This window comes from Heloderma suspectum, chromosome 3, assembly GCF_057233095.1.
Source record: "Heloderma suspectum isolate Gila_16-S chromosome 3, 16-S_ref, whole genome shotgun sequence".
NCBI lineage: Eukaryota > Metazoa > Chordata > Lepidosauria > Squamata > Helodermatidae > Heloderma > Heloderma suspectum.
This window is the reverse complement of record NC_139460.1, coordinates 48,956,355-48,974,532: the sequence shown is the minus strand read 5'-3', so window position 1 is coordinate 48,974,532 and position 18,178 is coordinate 48,956,355. Positions and strand designations below refer to the sequence as shown.

Sequence of the window (18,178 nt, the reverse complement as noted above, 5' to 3'; positions counted from 1 at the left end):
TATATTTGGCTATTCAACCTGGACATTATTTGTGGACCTCTCCTCCAATCAAGTGATTGACATCTACATTGCTCAGTATCACTTTCATAAGTATTTTAATACAAGACATTCAATAGTTTGATTTATTTATAAATGCATATTATAAATGCAGTTCAGTAAGAACTCTCAGGACAGCTTACAGAATAAAAAATACAATAAAATAGAATAAAAAAATACAATACAAGCAGCAGCCACCCCCAAAATAGTGGTCATCAACACTAAAAGCAGGAAAAGCTGAAAAGGGCTGAGTAAGAGGTCTTACCCACTGACACTTGCTCTCTAGCTCACCACTCCCTCCTGATCCAGAGTTTATTTTCCATGCCCTCTGAATCTCCATAGACTATACCAGGCATGAAATATGCTTGATGAAGGCAAACAGAGATGCTGTAACAGACTACATAGACACTCTCTGATGGACACATACTGCCATGGAAAATGAAAATTTTGAAACTGTTTGCTTAGGACAAATTTGGAACCATACTAAAATAAAGGATGGTATGCAAATACTACAATTGCCACAGAAGGACACTGCAAGCATAGCAAATCAGCTTCTAAATTGCTGATAATTGTACAGCCTGTAGGTAATGTATCCTAGTTCTGTTCTAGTCACATATCAGCTTGTAGCTATAGTTCTGGAAATAAAAGGCTGAGTCGCTATCCATCTTTGTCAAAGAAACTGGGGTAATCGTAGTTTCACTTTTTAAAACTAAACAGGTCACAGCACGACAAGTATGGAAATTTCAACTTACTCTGCTGCTCAAGTCTTCCAGCTCTTTTGCACGGCGAAGTCGTTTCTCTTCCTGCATTTGTTCTTTTTTCTTCTGCAACCAAGCTTTGAAAACCACGTCATTCTCTCTCCTTTTCTGCTCCTCCAGTATTCTTTTCCGTATTTCTTCCTTACATTAAAATTATTAACAAATAATGAGCATTTTAAATCATCTTATTCAAAATTCAGCATAAGTTTATAAAATTTCAGTGTGGAAGAAATAAAAGTTGTTTGTAATTATACTAGCCTATCTGTAAAGAAACAGAGTATGAATATCATTATCTAATAATGGTAACTAAATCCCAGTGGTTACAAAACAACAATTCTGTTAACATGTCTGGGAGACATTAAACACATTCAGGTAAATAGATGCTGAGCTGGGAGAAAAGATACTTGCAGGAGGTGCTGGGCACACAGACATCTGCAAAGGCAGATGAGGATAATCACTGGGTTGTACCCAATTGGTGTAACTTCACTGACAGAAGGCTCTTTGATCCAGGAGAGGCTTCTGTCAGTGGAACAGGGAGGGAGGCAATTTGGGGCAATTCCCCCTCCCCCTCCAGCCTCCTACACGCCCCAATCTGCTCTGGAAGGTCTGGATCCAACTCATAATTAATTTATGGGAAGAGCTGGCAATGATGAAATCATTGTCACCAGCTTAGATGGCATTAAAAGGAGACCAGACATATTTCATGAAGGATACGTTTCCAACAGCTATTAGCTATGACTAACGTTCAAAAGCAGCGCACCTTGGAATATTAATTGGGGGTGGATGCCTTTATGCCCTGCTGGTGGGCTTTAAAGAACTGATAAAGAACTGACTAACTGACCACTGTGGGAAAACAGGTTCCTGGACTATACGAGCCCCTGATCACTTCAAACTGGGCTTTTATGCTAGAAGGAGTAAGACAGTTTCATAAGGTGGACCTTACTTACACTAAGCAAATTCCAAAGCCACAGCCATAACTAAAAAGGCCCTCCTCCGACCTGCAACCATACAGCACCATCCTATCAATCCTCTAAACTTGGAGGCTTACGAGTATCCTGTACAGAGAAGGCACAGCAGAGGCAATCCTCACTTCTGCCGCGCTTCCCGCTCTGCATTTCAGCTAGATGGGCTTATCCACCCATTTAGCTAAGGCACTTCAGGGGGAGGGAAGGAGGATGGAGAGGCCTCGAGATACTGTGTAAGCCAACCTCCCAGTCCCCTCCCCACCCACCGAAATGCCCCCTCAACCCCCACCCTGATGTCACTTTTGCAACCTTGAAGAGGCAGCTGGTGCGGTTCTCTCCGCACCAGCTGCAAGGGGGTGGGGAGCAGGGATTCCTGGCTCTGATATCAGAGTGCTGTCCCCAACCTCAGATACAGGAATATGAAGTATCCTTTGGCCCCTCAGATGCTGTCTAGGGGCCATAGGATTGCTTCCCCCACCCCACGATGGGACTTGTCACTGGACACTACTTACATTCTTAACAAGAAAGCAGGTTCAACAAGTCACTCAGATAGCCATCTAATCCTAGTCTCAATGTTAGTGCACTCATCTGTTCATTTCCTTTGTACTCTCACCTCTTTCCTTATTTTTTCTCTTCTCTGCTCCATTTGTTTTTGCAGTTCTTTTTGTCTGGGTGACAAACAGTATGTAGAACTTCTAATACCAATGCTCACATTCGCTGACTGCACTCTCCGTGGGCTTTTCCCCCTTTCTGTGTTCCTTGTAATGTTAATGGCTGAGCTTGGTCGAATAGGTGGTGGTTGAGGGATATGAATAAACCCTTCTCTGGAAGGAGAACAAGACGTCATAGGTGTTTGTACTAAAGACTCCTCTTCTGTTACACAGATTGTGCCAAAAGCAGTTGCATAGGAAGTTTTAGGAGAAATGTGTTGAGTTTCAATGTCACTAAATGAAACACTTAGTGGAGGAAAGAAGCCTTGGCTCTCAATGTCACGGATACTCAGGAGTTCAAACTTCCCATCTCTCTCTACTAAGATCTTGCCATCCTTGTGCTCATCATCTGTACCACCATTAATAGAAAGAGATATATCTTCCTGCCCTGCTTCATTAGAAATGCGCAACTGAGACAGCCTACCTGAAATGTTCCTTTCCCTGCGAAGATCACTTTTACCAGGTTCTATAGCTTTTACAGAGGGGACTTCAAGATCTACTAGATCATCCTTGAACTTTAGTTTCCTTTCTTTCGTTTCATCCAAAGGTTCCTGAGACAACAGAAGTTTGTTGGCTTCTTCAATTTTTTCTAAGATGTAACGTTTTATATCTTCATCATCCTCTAAGTCCTCCTGGTCTTCTAGCTTTGATTCCTGACAGGAGTTTTCACTGTCAGTATCAGATACCTGATCCAACAGCTTGGTATCAAGTTCAAGTATGGAATGTATTTTACTTTGTGACCTTTCATCCTTCAGTGCTTCTTCAGACTCAGAAGGTTCATGTGAAGAATTTCCTTCTTCATCCTTTAGAACTTCCTCAGGTTCAAGAGACTCTTGCGAAGAATTTTTTCTATCTTCTTTACCTTCTAAGTCGTTGTCCATACTAGCTTCAACATCTTCATTTTCATCATGATTCTATGAAGAAATTAAAAGTACTTTTTGTTAGATGCAAGAAGAAACATACACAAACAAGTAGTGTGTCATTAACAATTATATGTACCTGGAGACAATTCTTAGAGTTCACAAGATAATTTTCCTCTCTGCAGTAAGTGAATAAAATCTTAATAGTTGACAGTCAAAATTTGTAAAAGCTTCGTTCTAGAAGAACAGTCAGCAAAGTACAATGACTGAAAACTTGGGCTTGGATGTAGGATATCCATGTTCCATACCCCACTCAGCTGTGATGCTCACTGGATGGCATTGGCATTTCACTACATCTCAACCCAGTGTACTTTGTATGGTTGTTGGGAGGCTAAACACACACACACAGGCTGTTCACACATAACTGCAGCAAATCGTGGCTTAATTAATTTCTCCACAATTTGTCACTATGTATGCTAGGCACATTCTGCAGCCTTTTTGAATATTCAACTACCACCACCCCTCATTAGGCCAAACAGGGGTTGCTACATGATGGCCAAACTCAGACACTATAGGTTAGTCATGCGTTAAACAACCCACAGTTTAACTATTAATTGTAGGTTAGCTGTGGGTTGTTTAATCAACAATTAACCTATACTGACCAGGTTCGGACGATTGCAGGGGTGGTCTTTACCCATGATGGGTTCTTCCCCCACACATGACTGTGATTTGCATAATTACCTGCAATGCAGCACAGGTTGCCATGTCATCTGAACCCAGCATGTGGCACGACAGGGGTAGCTCCTCACCCACCATGGCTTGCAGTAGGGGTTATGTGGTGGGTGAGAAGTTCAGATGGCATGGCAACCCATACTGCATTGCAGATAATTATGCAAATCACAGCATGCATGGGGACAGGGGAAGAACCCATGAACGGTTCTTTCACCCCCACAATCAGCGAAACATGGCCACTATCTGGGTTTGGACATCACATAGCAACTCCCAATCAACCCTACCAAGGCTTGAATATTCAAAACAGCTGCAGAATGCACCCAGCATGCACTGCAGCATGTTGTGGGTTAACTAGCCCACAATTTGCTGTCATTACAGTCACACAGCCCTTCAGATGAGGAGTGGGATACAAATGTAACAAATAAATAATGCCCATGCCTGATATGCTATGTATGCACATACCCACTTCACATGCGTCCAGATGCAAATTTAGTTAATTTGTAGGGTTCATTCCAATTCCCATTTTTACAGAATTCAAAATAAGTTGGCAAGAACTGGTAAGCCAAACGAGCCATGGTTCAGCAAGAGCACAAAGAAGACATAACTACATAGGACACAAAAATGTTGCCCCCAAAACCACCTTTGAAATTCTTGTCCACATTTTTTTCTTTTAGGTTTCTTAAATCAAGATATTCTGATACATGCCACAGGTACACACTGCACATCAACCTACTTATGCTTCAGAATTCTGACTTCTACTACAACTGAAAGCTTTGGAAAATAAGATCCTGTATGGATCCATAACAGCAAAAGTTAGTTCCTATTCCAGTTTGTATAATTTCAGTTAGACAGTCAATGGTTATAATTCCTGGTTTGAGGAATGCTGTTCCACCAATAAATTACCCTGCTTAAATTTCAAGATAAAGCTCCATTTTCTCCTCCTGTAGTCATGCAAACCTGAACATTTTGTCTTCTTGCTAGGCAACAGTGCTCAGTTATCCAGAAATAAAACACTTATGAGTATATATAGTATCCCAAGGAAATACCAGATTTCTTACTTAGAAATAGATTTTTAAATAATAAAATCCTATGCATGTTTAATTGGAAGTAGTCCCACTGCGTTTAACAGGGCTTACTCGGTGGTAAGTGTGTTTAGGAGGCAACCTTAGCCTGGGAACCAAAGAATCTCTTAATGCAAGCAGACTCTGGATGTACACAAACAATTCTCTCCCCAACCCTATCATCATTTCAGGTCACTCTAGAAGTTTCCTCAAATTGGCAGTAGCTTAGTCTGCAAGCTAAGGGCCCTCTGGATTTTAGCCTATGATCAATACAGTTTTAACAACCACTGAAGTACTTTCTGTCCAGTCAACCTGCTTTACATCAATATATTTCATATATAATTTAGTTATTGGCACAGGACTGCAACATAGTATTTAGCTAATACCTGTACATCATCAGGGATTTCCTTTTCTTCTTCATTAATTAGCCACTCAAGGTCTTTTTCAAAATCATCCTCATAGTCCCCACCTTCTGTGGGACCTCCAGTGTCTGTAGATTCACTAACATCTTCCTTGTCACTCATTGTGGATGTTCCTTAAAATAAAGCTGAAAAATAGGGGGAAATAAAATAAGTATTTTGTTACAAATAGAAGTTGGGCATTTTGGAATACATTCATTTTAATGGCAATAATAACGTAACCCTGCAAACAATGCTCATAAGACCTGTACCAGATTGTCTCAAAGCACGAACATTTTGCTCATGTGAGCAAACATTACAAATGAACAGAGTGATCATAGTTGCCAAGCAGCAACACACATGATCACAAAGATACTTTTTCCAGCCACTATACCCAACTGCATGAATGTTTGTACTGGATGGAAAAGGGTCAGATGTACATTCAGGCCACACATGAGCCATTAGCAGCCTGTTACAGCCATCAGCACAAGAGGCGACTCTACAGATGGACATCACCAGATGGTCAATATCGAAATCAGATTATGTACTTTTCAGCCAAAGATGGAGAAGCTCCATACAGTCAGTAAAAACAAGACCTGGAGCTGACTGTGGCTCAGATCATGAGCTGCTTCTTGCAAAATTTCAGCTTAAATGGAAGAACGTAGGGAAAACCACCTACGGTATGGTTTTCAGGTATGACCTAAATCATATCCCTTATGAATATACAGTGGAGATGACAAATAGATTCAAGGGATTAGACCTGACAGACAGAGTGCCTGAGGAACTATGGACGGAGTTCTACGGAGGTCCATAACATTGTTCAGGAGGCAGCAACTCAATCCATCCCAAAGAAAAAAAAAATGCGAGAAAGCCAAGTGGCTGTCTGATGAGGCTTTACAAGTAGCTGAGGAACGAAGGGAAGCGAAAAGCAAGGGAGAAAGGGGAAGATATATCCAACTGAATGCAGAGTTCCAGAGACTAGCAAGGAGAGACAAGAAGGCCTTCTTAAATGAACAATGCAAAGAAATCGAGGAAAACAATAAAATGGGAAAGACTAGAGATCTTTTCAAGAAAATCGGAGATCTCAAGGGAACGTTTTGTGCAAAGACGGGCATGATAAAGGACCAAGAAGGCAGGGACCTAACAGAAGCAGATGAGATTAAGAAGAGGTGGAAAGAATACACAGAAGAACTATACAGGAAAGATCTTAATGTCCCTGATAACCATGATAGTGCAGTCACTGAACTTGAGCCGGACATCCTAGAGAGTGAAGTCAAGTGGGCCTTAGGAAGCATTACTAACAACAAAGCTAGCGGAGATGACAGTATTCCAGCTGAGCTATTTAAAATCCTAAAAGATGATGCTCTTAAAGTGCTGTACTCAATATGCCAACGAATGTGGAACACTCAACAGTGGCCACAAGACTGGAAACGGTCAGTTTATATTCCAATTCCAAAGACGGGCAATGCCAAAGAGTGTTCAAACTACCACACAATTGCACTCATTTCACATGCCAGCAAGGTGATGCTCAAAATCCTACAAGCTAGGCTTCAGCAGCATGTGAACCAAGAACTACCGGAAGTACAAGCGGCGTTTCGAAGAGGCAGAGGAACTAGAGATCAAATCGCCAACATTCACTGGATCATGGAGAAAGCAAGAGAATTCCAGAAAAACGTCTATTTCTGCTTCACTGACTATGCTAAAGCCTTTGATTGTGTGGATCACAACAAACTGTGGCAAATTCTGAAAGAGATGGGAGTACCAGACCACCTTACCTGTCTCCTGAGAAACCTGTACGAGGGACAAGCAGCAACAGTAAGAACCAGACATGGAACAACCGATTGGTTCAAAATTGGGAAAGGAGTACGACAAGGCTATATATTGTCACCTTGCTTATTTAATTTATATGCAGAGTACATCATGAGAAATGCCGGGTTGGATGAATCACAGGTCAGAATTAAGATTGCTGCGAGAATTCTCAACAACCTCAGATACGCAGACGATACCACCCCAATGGCAGAAAGTGAAGAGGATCTAAAGAGCCTCTTGTTGAGGGTGAAAGAGGAGAGTGCAAAAGCTGGTTTGAAACTCAACATTAAAAAAACTAAGATCATGGCATCTGGCCCCATCACTTCCTGGCATAGAGAAGGGGAAGAAATGGAAGCAGTGACAGATTTTATTTTCTTGGGCTCCAAGATCACCACAGATGGTGACTGTAGCCATGAAATTAAAAGACGCTTGCTCCTTGGGAGGAAAGCTATGGCAAACCTAGACAGCATAGTAAGAAGCAGAGACATCACCTTGCCGACAAAGATCCGTCTAATCAAAGCTATGTTTTTCCCAGTAGCAACGTATGGCTGTGAGAGCTGGACTATAAGGACGGCTGAGCGCAACAGAATTGATGCCTTCGAACTGTGGTGCTGGAGAAGACTCTTACGAGTCCCCTGGATTGCAAGGAGGTCAAATCAGTCCATCCTAAAGGAAATCAACCCGGAGTGCTCATTGGAAGGACAGATACTGAAGCTGAAGCTCAAATATTTTGGCCAGCTAATGCGAAGAGAAAGCTCCCTGGAAAAAACCCTGATGCTGGGAAAGATTGAAGGCAAAAGGAGAAGGGGATGGCAGAGGATGAGATGGCTTGATAGCACCACCGATGCAATGAATATGAACTTGAGCACACTCCGGGAGAGCGGAGAACAGGAAGGCCTGGCGTGCTGTGGTCCATGGGGTCACGAAGAGTCGGACACGACTTAACAACTGAACAACAACAACAAAGCAGCCATCAGCTAGTCTGTAGAATGTAATGCATTGGGTTCTCCTCCACCATATTGTATGTGCTTTTTCTGTGTCTAACTAGTTTATTTAGGGTGCAATCCTATGCCTGTTTAGACAGGAAAAAGTAATACAACTCCTAGTATTCCCCAGTTAATATGGCTAGCTGGGAAATGCTGAGAGTTTGGGACTTTTTTCTGTATAAATGGGATTGTGTCCTTAGAATATTTATATCCCACATTTCAGCTCAGTGAGTACTATAAATCTCTATAAAATTAAATCAAATAAAAGCAGAAACAACTATTCATCAAAAGGTTGGGAGAATAAAATTGTACAAGGCATCTAAGAGCACAATTTTATGCATGTTTAGATGGGCAAAAGCCCTACAACTCCCAGCATTCCCTAGCCAGCCATGCTCTGGGGAATGTTTTCCACAACCACAGCACCACCACAGAATAGACCCTAGTTCCAATTGTTCCCTGCCTAACTTCTAATGGCAGAGGCACCTGAAGCAGGGCATCTGAAGATGAAGCTGTCCATTCTCTGACATTATATGGGTTAAGTGCTACAATACCAAACCAGGAATATAGGAAGACATGTTCTATTCTCCATCTCTAGTATATTCTGATTTCACAGAACCTTTTATGGCAGCAAATACTTATAATAAAAGAGTCCTTCATTTATCAAAACTGAGTGATTTGGAGAACAGAATACATACAAAGTTACTTTATACTTCTTAAATTGGGGGGGGGGAATCTTGTACATCACCATGAGCACCTGGGAAGAAGGGGGGATGTAGTTATCATATCTGAAGGCACTGCTTAGCGATCTGCCAGAGAATTTAATTATGGTCCTCCCTTTCTATTGCTGTAAGTAAAACAAATGCATAAAACTTATGTGGACTTCATTTTACCATACTATTCCTCCAACACAGCACAAAGGACTTTGGCTGATTAAACTTTACTACCATGCATACACATGTGCACCTCAGTCCTAAACATGTTTGTTTACTAATGCCCCACTCTGTTCAGCAAGACTGATTTCCACATAAATGTAGTTAGGACTGTAACCTATGCCTCATTAATGAAGGAGAAAGTGGAGATAGAATAAAACTAAAGGGCTTGCCTCAAAATAAAGCAGGTACATCTGCTCCTTTCTCGTTTCCAAAAATAGAGATATACCCTTCTCCTTTCTCTTAGGCACAGGGAGCACTCTTAAGATCATGAGGAACGGAAGTGCCGCTACTCCACTTTTTGAAAACTACCCACCCACTTGGGGATTAAGGATTTTCTGCTTCTCCAAAAAAAAAAAAAAAAAAGAAGAAGTCCAGGATGTATTGATGGGTGAGTTTATTGGAGCTCCTGTCCTGCTCTCGGGCAACGCCTCAGAGCAGGTGCCCGCAGATTCTGACAATGCAAGTTTGCCAGAGAGATCGGGGCAAACGACAAAAGCTCCCCTGTAGCTAGCCTCTGGTCCAGCCAAAAGACCCGCACCAAGGCACCCTCCAGAGGAATCCCTGCACGGCCTGTTCCGGGGGTGGCAGCAGCTGCTGAGCCGGATTAAGGCCTCTACCGCTCCCGAAGCTGCCTATTTTTACGTCGAGGCTCGCTAAGCGCCTGAAGCGTCTGGCCCAACCAGCGGGCAAGCCCTCCACGCCTGTCGCCATAGCAGCCTCCGCCGCTCTTCCCCACCCCAGGCGAGGCGCCGCTGCTGTTCCCAGCCGAAGTAACGGCGCGCCTCGGCTCCTGAGGCGGCGCTCAGCTTCGGGAGACCTTGCGGGACACGCTCTGCCCGCCTGCCTTCCCCGCCGCTTCAGTGCCGAGGACGACGGAGAGCTGCCGCCCGCCCCCTCCGCACTTTTCGTCGGAGAAACCAACCCGGGGCTGCGGTGCGGTCGGCGACTCTCCGCTTCCCCGCAAGCCAGGCTTTGACACGCTGTCGACGGCAGACCAGAGGCTGCCTCAGCACGAAGCGCTGCCCCGCTGTCATAACCGTCCCTCCGCTGCCCCTCCTTGTTCCCTCCCTCCGTTCATCTCCACCTGTGGACGGCGCCGGGCAGCGACCCGCCCTCCATGGCGTTGTCATGGTAACCACTGCACCCACCGGCGTCCCGCCATGTCTCCGAGATTTTTTTTTCTCCCCACCACTCACCAAGCGGACGAGGACGGCGGCTGTAAAGGACCAAAGTGGGCCGCCCTCGCCGGGCGCCGCGCTCCCCGTCTCCATAGCAACCGGGAGCAGGGAGATCTCGCGAGAGGACAAACGAGAGCCTTCCTCCGGCCCTTGCTGTTTCCATGGGGACAGGGGAAATGCCGCCCGGGCGGGAGATGTTTTTGGCCTGCGTAGTTCGGGAAGATTTCGGGTTGGCGGGCGTCATAATTCATAAGGGGGAGTTTGGGTGGGGAAGAGAGGGGTTAAGGACGTAAGAAGAGTCGCTGCTCAATCAGGCCAAAGGCCTATGTAGATCCGCGTTCTTTTCGCACAGGGCCAACCAGCTGCCTACGGAAGCCTACAACAGGACATGAATGCAACAGCACGGTTTGTCCCAGAAAACTTCACAGCTTATTCTGAGCTTTCACCTCTTTATTCAAAGAGAAGAAAAGGAAGCATACGTATGCGGAGGTTCCTACAAAAGTCTTGTAAGGAGGTTCTCAACATTTACAATTCAAACCAAGTTTTTATACAGTGAATGACAAGGCACAGCTTTGGCTGACATTGATTGGATAACAGAACACTACAGAGGCAGAACAAGTTGTATGATACTTCTGATTGGTTACTAACTGCCACATAGAAAAACAATAAGTTTAGTGGCCAGTGTGATAAGTAGTTCATACTGTTCTATCTGGCATTTCAGGTGGCATTGAAGCTGGGGCATGCTTTTTACCCAGACTTTCAGTCTGCATGCTTTGTTTACTTGCGTTCACTTTCCTGCATGCAAGGTTAGTGAAATGCAGGGTCAGCGCAAGCATCAGTCTGAATTTTTCCCCCAGTTTTTTTATTGTGAATTTTAACAAAACATAACAAAAACAAAAAAGAACAAAATTTTTAAAAATACAACAACATAGTCTAAAATTTGTTATTGTTCAGTCCTTAAGTCGTGTCTGACTCGTCGTGACCCCATGGACCATAGCACGCCAGGTCTCAAGAAGCAGCTCATGATCTGAGCCACAGTCAGCTCCAGGTCTTGCTTTTACTGACTGTATAGAGCTTCTCCATTTTTGGCTACATAGTACATAATCAATCTGATTTCGATACTGACCATCTGGTGATGACCATGTGTAGAGTCGCCTCTTGTGCTGTTGGAAAAGAGTGTTTGCTATGATCAGCGTGTTCTCCTGGCAAAACTCTATTAGCCTTTGTCCTGCTTCATTTTGTACACCAAGGCCATGCTTGCCTGTTATCCCAGTGATTTCTTGACTTCCTACTTTAGCATTCCAATCCCCTATGATGAAGAGGACATCTTTTTTTGGTGTGAGTTCTAGAAGGTGTTGTAGGTCTTCATAGAACCGATCAACCTCAGCTTCTTCAGCATCAGTGGTTGGGGCATAGGCTTGAATTACTGTGATGTTGAATGGTTTGCCTTGGATTCACACTGAGATCATTCTATCGTTTTTGAGATTGTACCCCAGTACTGCTTTTCCCACCCTTTTGTTGACTATGAGTGCTGCTCCATTTCTTCTAAGGGATTCTTGCCCACATTAGTAGATATAATGGTCACCTGAATTAAATTCGCCCGTGCTTGTCCATTTTAGTTCGCTGATTCCCAAGATGTCGATGTTCAATCTTGCCATCTCATGTTTGACCACCTCCAGCTTACCTTGATTCATTGATCTTACTGATTACACATACACTTCAGTAAAAGCAGACCAAATATCCAGATATAAGTCCAACTGGAAGTTACGCCTATATACCACTCTTTCAAATGTTGCTAGTGTTGTTAAGTCTTCAGTCCATTGCGTTATAGGCGGTAGGCTTTTATCCTTCCAATATGGTAATATCAGTCTTTTAGCAACCAAAAGGGCATGAAAAAATCAATTTATGCTTACCATGTGTTACATTCCAAGAAGCAGGTAAGTAATTTTAAATAACATTTACATCAGTAAATATTAAAGAGCTTTCCAACACAAAATTTATCCGTATAATAACTTCCTCCCCAAAGGAGGCAGCCGTTGGGCATTTCCAAAACACATGAATAAGAGAAGCATTGACTGCATTACATCTCCAACAATTAGCTGAATTTGACAAGCCTTTACTAAAAAGACGTTGTGACATCCAGTAGACCCGAAACAAAAGTTTTTGCTGAATAAAGCATAACCGAAGATTCATTGAAATGTCTGATACAGACACCAAGATGGTGGTCCACCGATTAAACAAAATAGGATGTTCCAATTCCCTGTTGCATTCTTGCTGTAAACCACTTGTATCATATTTATTCATTGATAACAGATGTTTGTAAACATGAATCGTAGGTCGATATATCTGATCAGCTTCAATAAGTATTTCCAATAAAGAAGGAGACTCCGAAACAGTAAAAGCAGCAGGACCAAATCCAGATACCAACAAATGTTTCAACTGCAAATATTGCCATTCCGCTGTAGCAGGCAAATCAAATTGATCTCGCAAAGTTGAAACTCATCATCAGCCCCCACTAATTGATCCAGGGTAAAGATCATTTTATCTGTCCAAGTCTGCCATAAAAACATTTTCTTACCAATTCTTAAATCTGTATTTCCCCATAAAGTCAGTTTAGCATGGGAAAATGGATCAAACTGTAATTGACATGACATTATACGCCAAACTTCTCTAACTGCCAAAATTGTGAGAGGAGCTCTGTCTACCTTGATATGCTGAGAACCTAATGCCATCCATTTAGAGAGAGGCTCCAGACAAGAAGATTCCAACACTGACCAAGGGGGAAAATGAAATCTGAATGGAAAAGACCGAAATTTAGTACAAGTCAGCAAATAGGCCTGATGATACATAATTAGATCCAGAAAACCAAACCCGGCTTCAGTAATTGGAAGTTGCATCCTTTTTAAAGATATTCTTGGTAGAGAGGAACCCCAGAAAAATTTACGAAACAAGGCATTAAGTTTTTGGAAATATTTGCCAGGTATAAGTATAGGGATCCCACATATAACATAAATAATTTGAGGTATGGTATTCATCTTAAGCGTATTCACCTTACCCAGAGAGCCAGTGTAGTGTAGTGGTGAGAGTGACGGACTGGGAGCCGGGAGATCCGGGTTCTAGTCCCCACTTGGCCATGGAAGCTCACTGGGTGACTTTGGGCCAGTCACAGACTCTCAGCCCAACCTACCTCACAGGGTTGTTGTTGTGAGGATACAACGGTGAGGAGGAGGATAATGTAAGCCGCCTTGAGTTCCTTGCGAGAGGGAGAAAGGCGGGGTATAAATGCAATAAATAAATAAATAAATACCCCATATACTCAACTTTAAAGATGCCCATCTATCTATATCTCGTGAAATATCATTAATCAGCTTGTTTAAATTTAATCTAATCATTTGAGATATATCTCTAGGAATAATTATTCCCAAGTAAGTAATAGACCCTGGGCACCATCGAAAATACTAATTCGCTAATACACTAGAGTATACCCTATCTCCAATCTGCATTATTTCTGACTTTGACCAATTAACTGAATAGCCAGACAATTCACCAAAGGTATTAATCAGTTTCATCAAAGCTGGAACCGACGACTGGAGTCTCGAGATAAACAGCAAGAGATCATCAGCATAATTTTAAATTCTAAACCAAAATGGACAAATCCATGAATGCTATTATTTTGTCTAATAGCATATGCCAGGGTTCCAAGCATCAGTCTGATTAATGGCTCTTGGAATTTTCTTCCACACCTTGCACCCATTGTATTGTAACTTGACAAGAAGGCATTTTACTTGTCACCTTCAAGACCATTCAATGAGGACTAGTCACCCTCTTCAGGGTAGAAAAAGCACATGTTCCATACTTTAAGAGAGGATTCTTATCTGCATCAGTGATGCAAAGCAAGTGGTGATAGGTATTCAGGATTATTCAATGCTGTTTTACGAGGGTGTAATCTTGGGTTTATTTTTAAGTTTTAAAACTGACTTTTTAACTTGGTTTGTGGTTTCATTTACATTTCCACCCAGGCAGATGCGAGTTAGAGCAACACTGTATCCCGTTTTGAATCTATTGCTTGGTGCAGGGTTTCTGATGGCGCAAAGACGTTGCATACACAGGGACAGTACATACAGTACTTTCATGGATACACTGAATATGCACGGGGCAGCAGGATCAAAGTCAGTAGCATGTCCCACCCCAACCTACACACATTCAGCCAAATGTGTGTAGGGTACCTACATGAATACAATTGTACACACACACATTCATTGAACACAGGACTCTTTCACGGATTACACTGAACGTGCATTCACCCTATATGTACGCATGTTGAGATGCCTATAAGAATCTAGCCCTATTCGAGCATTCTGCTTTAGCAAATATGTACATGAATGGGGATAGGGGGCAGGGAGTGAAGACAATCACACTCTAGCTCTCCCCACCTCCTCCTCCCGTTGCTGTCTCGATTGTTCTCCATGTATTGAGGGCAAACATCTGCAGCAGGGAGCCTTTGGTATCCTTGGAGGCTCTCCATACAATTTGGAACCCTGATTTTCCACAGTTCTAAATCAAGAGCCTATTCCTACAGGGATACAAACGACTGCCCGCTGCAGAAGTTCTCTCTCCACACACAGAGGGCAATGAGGATGGCAAGAGGGCGCGGAGCTGCGTGTACTCACACTTCCTCCCCCCCTTGCATATTTATTATTCCCTAAAGCAGAATGCCTAAATAGGGTTTCTGTCTATGTGCAGTCATGCTCGGTTTGAGCACATGTACTAGGATCCTATTCAGTACAGGGTACAGAACATGTGTACAGCTGTGTACATGCACTGAATGAAGACTCAGAGTTGTGTGAACTGATGAACACATGGTAACTGCCTGGAGGACAAACCTTTTTATCCCTGAGCAGACGAAGATTCTGAGGCAACTCGAAAGGAGAGTGAAAGATTTGAGAGAATCTCAAATGGGAAGTGAATAAAAAGCACCATCCAGAGAAGACTGGGGGAAAGGACTGCAGCCTTCTGCACTCATCCAGCATTCATTCAGCAAGAGCCCTGCAGCTCAGGGCAGTGTAGTAGTACACAAGTTGGAGATGAGAGACTCTCTCTGGAATGCTAGTAGATAACCAATGTATTGGTTCCCATCTTCCTTTGTTTTGTTTTGTTAGAGACTTACCTTAATTGTATAGTTATCTCAGTTGTTCCAGTTGCTTCCTCCCCTTTCTTCCCCTCCTTGTCAATGAACATTTTTTTCAATAAATCTTTGTTAATTAACATTTTTCCCTTTCATGCACATTTTAATTCTATTTTCAAAGTTTCATAGCAATGTTTTTTGTGGGCATATTCAACTTCATTTTAAAAAATCAAGAACTATACTCAGTTGCACTACTTATAATGGTTTAGGTAGAACTAGGAACTTCGAGCAAAACACTATGCAAGCTGCACTGAACACACTAGGACTTATTTCTGTGTGAGCTAGAGTAGCAGCAGTACTTTTATGAGGAATAGTTTGAATTTAAAAATAATACTCCATACCCCAAAATTCCTTGTTTGTTAATCAAGAAGTTTGAATATTGCAGCATCAGTGTAAGGGTTACAGATATCTTCAAGGTAAAGGAATGTCTTTCAATTGACAAAATGATACATTCCCTTACATGTGAATAACCATACATGAATCCAGATCAATCATATCTTGTGTGTGTGTATCTGCATACATGGTGTAGTCCATGCATATGTCCTGTGTGGAGCCTGCCACAACCTCACTATACATGTTCACTGAACACACTTTGTCACAGTTGGTATGCACACAGATCAGGGCCTTTCACCATTATCCTTCTCTACTTGTATTTATTGTGTGTGCTTTGAACATCACGGGAAGATCCTTCTTCACTCTACAAAGGATCAAGAGCTGGAGTGATCTTCCTTCACCTTCTTCCCCCATTACAGTTCAAACTACTGTGCAATCCCAAAAGTATGCTTTGAGTCAGCCCAATCATAAATCCAGACCACTATAATAAACTATAATTATAATGTGAAGTGGCCCAAAGTTTATTGTTTTAAGTACAGAGCTGTTCAAACTTGGAAGCACATTTTGCCAAAATGAAGGTTTGGACCAGACAGTGTTAGGACACCTCCTAAAGACGGTCACTTGGTGACATGGATATATTATTGAGATGGCCCAAAGCTTGTTAGTTCCTTACCCAGGCTACATAAATTAATTTATGAGTTAAGTAAGGAATGAGGAATTGCAAATAAGGAATGGTTGATATCTAGTGGTAGTGTTGCTAAACACTTGTTGACTTGTTACAAACAGTAGATCACCATCAGATTCTGATCAAAACTATGTAGTAGCATAAGTTAGACTTTGTTTAGCTTTACTTTTCTGCATCTAGCATGCGAGATGAATGTATAACTGGAGTTCAAAATAAAATAGGTGTTGGATAAAATGCAGGCCATAATCAGAATTGGCTAGACAAATTCCTGTTTAGAGGCCAGCTCACCTTTTATCAGGAGTAAGCAACATGGTTCCCTTGGGCACTGATGTGCCCCTGGACACCTTTCTTGACACCAGCCACTTTTTTTTTTAATTGATACATTCCCTTACCACAGCTGGGATCACTTCAAACCATAGTGAGGGCCAGCTGCTGCCATCGTCATTTGAATGCCTCTGGGCTACATGGGGGAGCTCAGAGACATTCTTGCAAAATGGACAGGGGCAGGCTCATGCTTTTCTCTGCAGCAGGCCCAGCCACCAAAAAAAAAAAAATGGAAAGCGAAAAGAGATGCCTGTCACCTGTAAGCTTGAAGGGGGCCTATGAAGGGCATCAATAAGCCAGCTGGGTGGGCGGGGGGTCAGGGAAATCAGCAGGTTACCACCAGGGAGATGATAGGGAGAGTAGCAGGGAATTTTGGAGAGATGCTGAAAAAGAGTGGGGTTTTGCAATCAAGGGACCTTTGGATGTATGCATGCTGAACACATGATTGGGGGCGGGTGAGACAGCATATCTATGGGTGTTAATCCGGAATGAGAGAGAAAAAGAGATAGGGGGGAATGAGCTGGCCGGCTGGCAGAAGCAGGGGGAGAAAGCGGTTGCCTTCTATGAAATAGGTTTCTGTTGGCACTGCTAGCTTTGGCTGAAAGTTTAGTTGGTTGGGGCTCAGACTCCATCTTTGCCTTATACTCAGTTTTTGGTCAACATTTTGGTTACTTGTCCTTTGTGCCTAGCCATGCCTCACATGGCAGCCATTTTGTGGTGGTGCACAGGGCAGTTTGCCAAATGTTTCCCCAGCCCAAAAATATTGCCTTCCCCCACTTTACATTAACTTGAAGCAAGCATGCTATTTTCATAGTATCAAAGACTACAGGTGAGGCACACAGCACTGGCTCCACTGCACAGGCAACCCAAATGGTTGCAGCAATATTTATAAGGGCCAATATAGCTGCATACAAACTGAAAAGCATGCCCGAGGATCACTAGCAGTGTGCAGAGGATGCTATGACACAACTCTGCAAGCTGTAGACAAACATGATCCAAACGTTGTGCCCCAGCATCCTCTGCAATATTGCAAGCTATCCTGGGGAGCACCTGTCAGATGTGATTATGCTTAACACCTCAGACCAACGCTGGAAACAGATGTTTCCCGCCTAGAGTATTTGTATATAGGTGGGTTATAAATTGAATAAATAAATGTGGAAGCTACAATCAAATGCCTTCTACTCCAAGGTCTGGTCATTTGTGTTGTGTGTGCCGGTACTGAGAAA

General features: G+C 42.9%; 1 protein-coding gene across 5 annotated transcripts in view; it reads right to left on the bottom strand.

Moving 5' to 3' along the window:
• Nucleotides 1–18,178, bottom strand: part of CCDC181 (coiled-coil domain containing 181) — a 36,836-nt gene that overhangs the window by 4,000 nt on the left and 14,658 nt on the right. Inside the window, exons 1-4 of one of the 5 annotated variants that reach the window (XM_084843152.1) lie at nucleotides 10,444–10,542; nucleotides 5,509–5,669; nucleotides 2,373–3,383; nucleotides 789–935 (exon numbers count right to left, since the gene is read on the bottom strand). In XM_084843152.1, the coding sequence (XP_084699278.1) occupies nucleotides 789–935; nucleotides 2,373–3,383; nucleotides 5,509–5,646 (1,296 nt within the window). In that variant the 5' untranslated portion in view covers nucleotides 5,647–5,669; nucleotides 10,444–10,542. The other 4 variants (XM_084843151.1, XM_084843150.1, XM_084843154.1 and 1 more) reach the window with 4 other exon arrangements.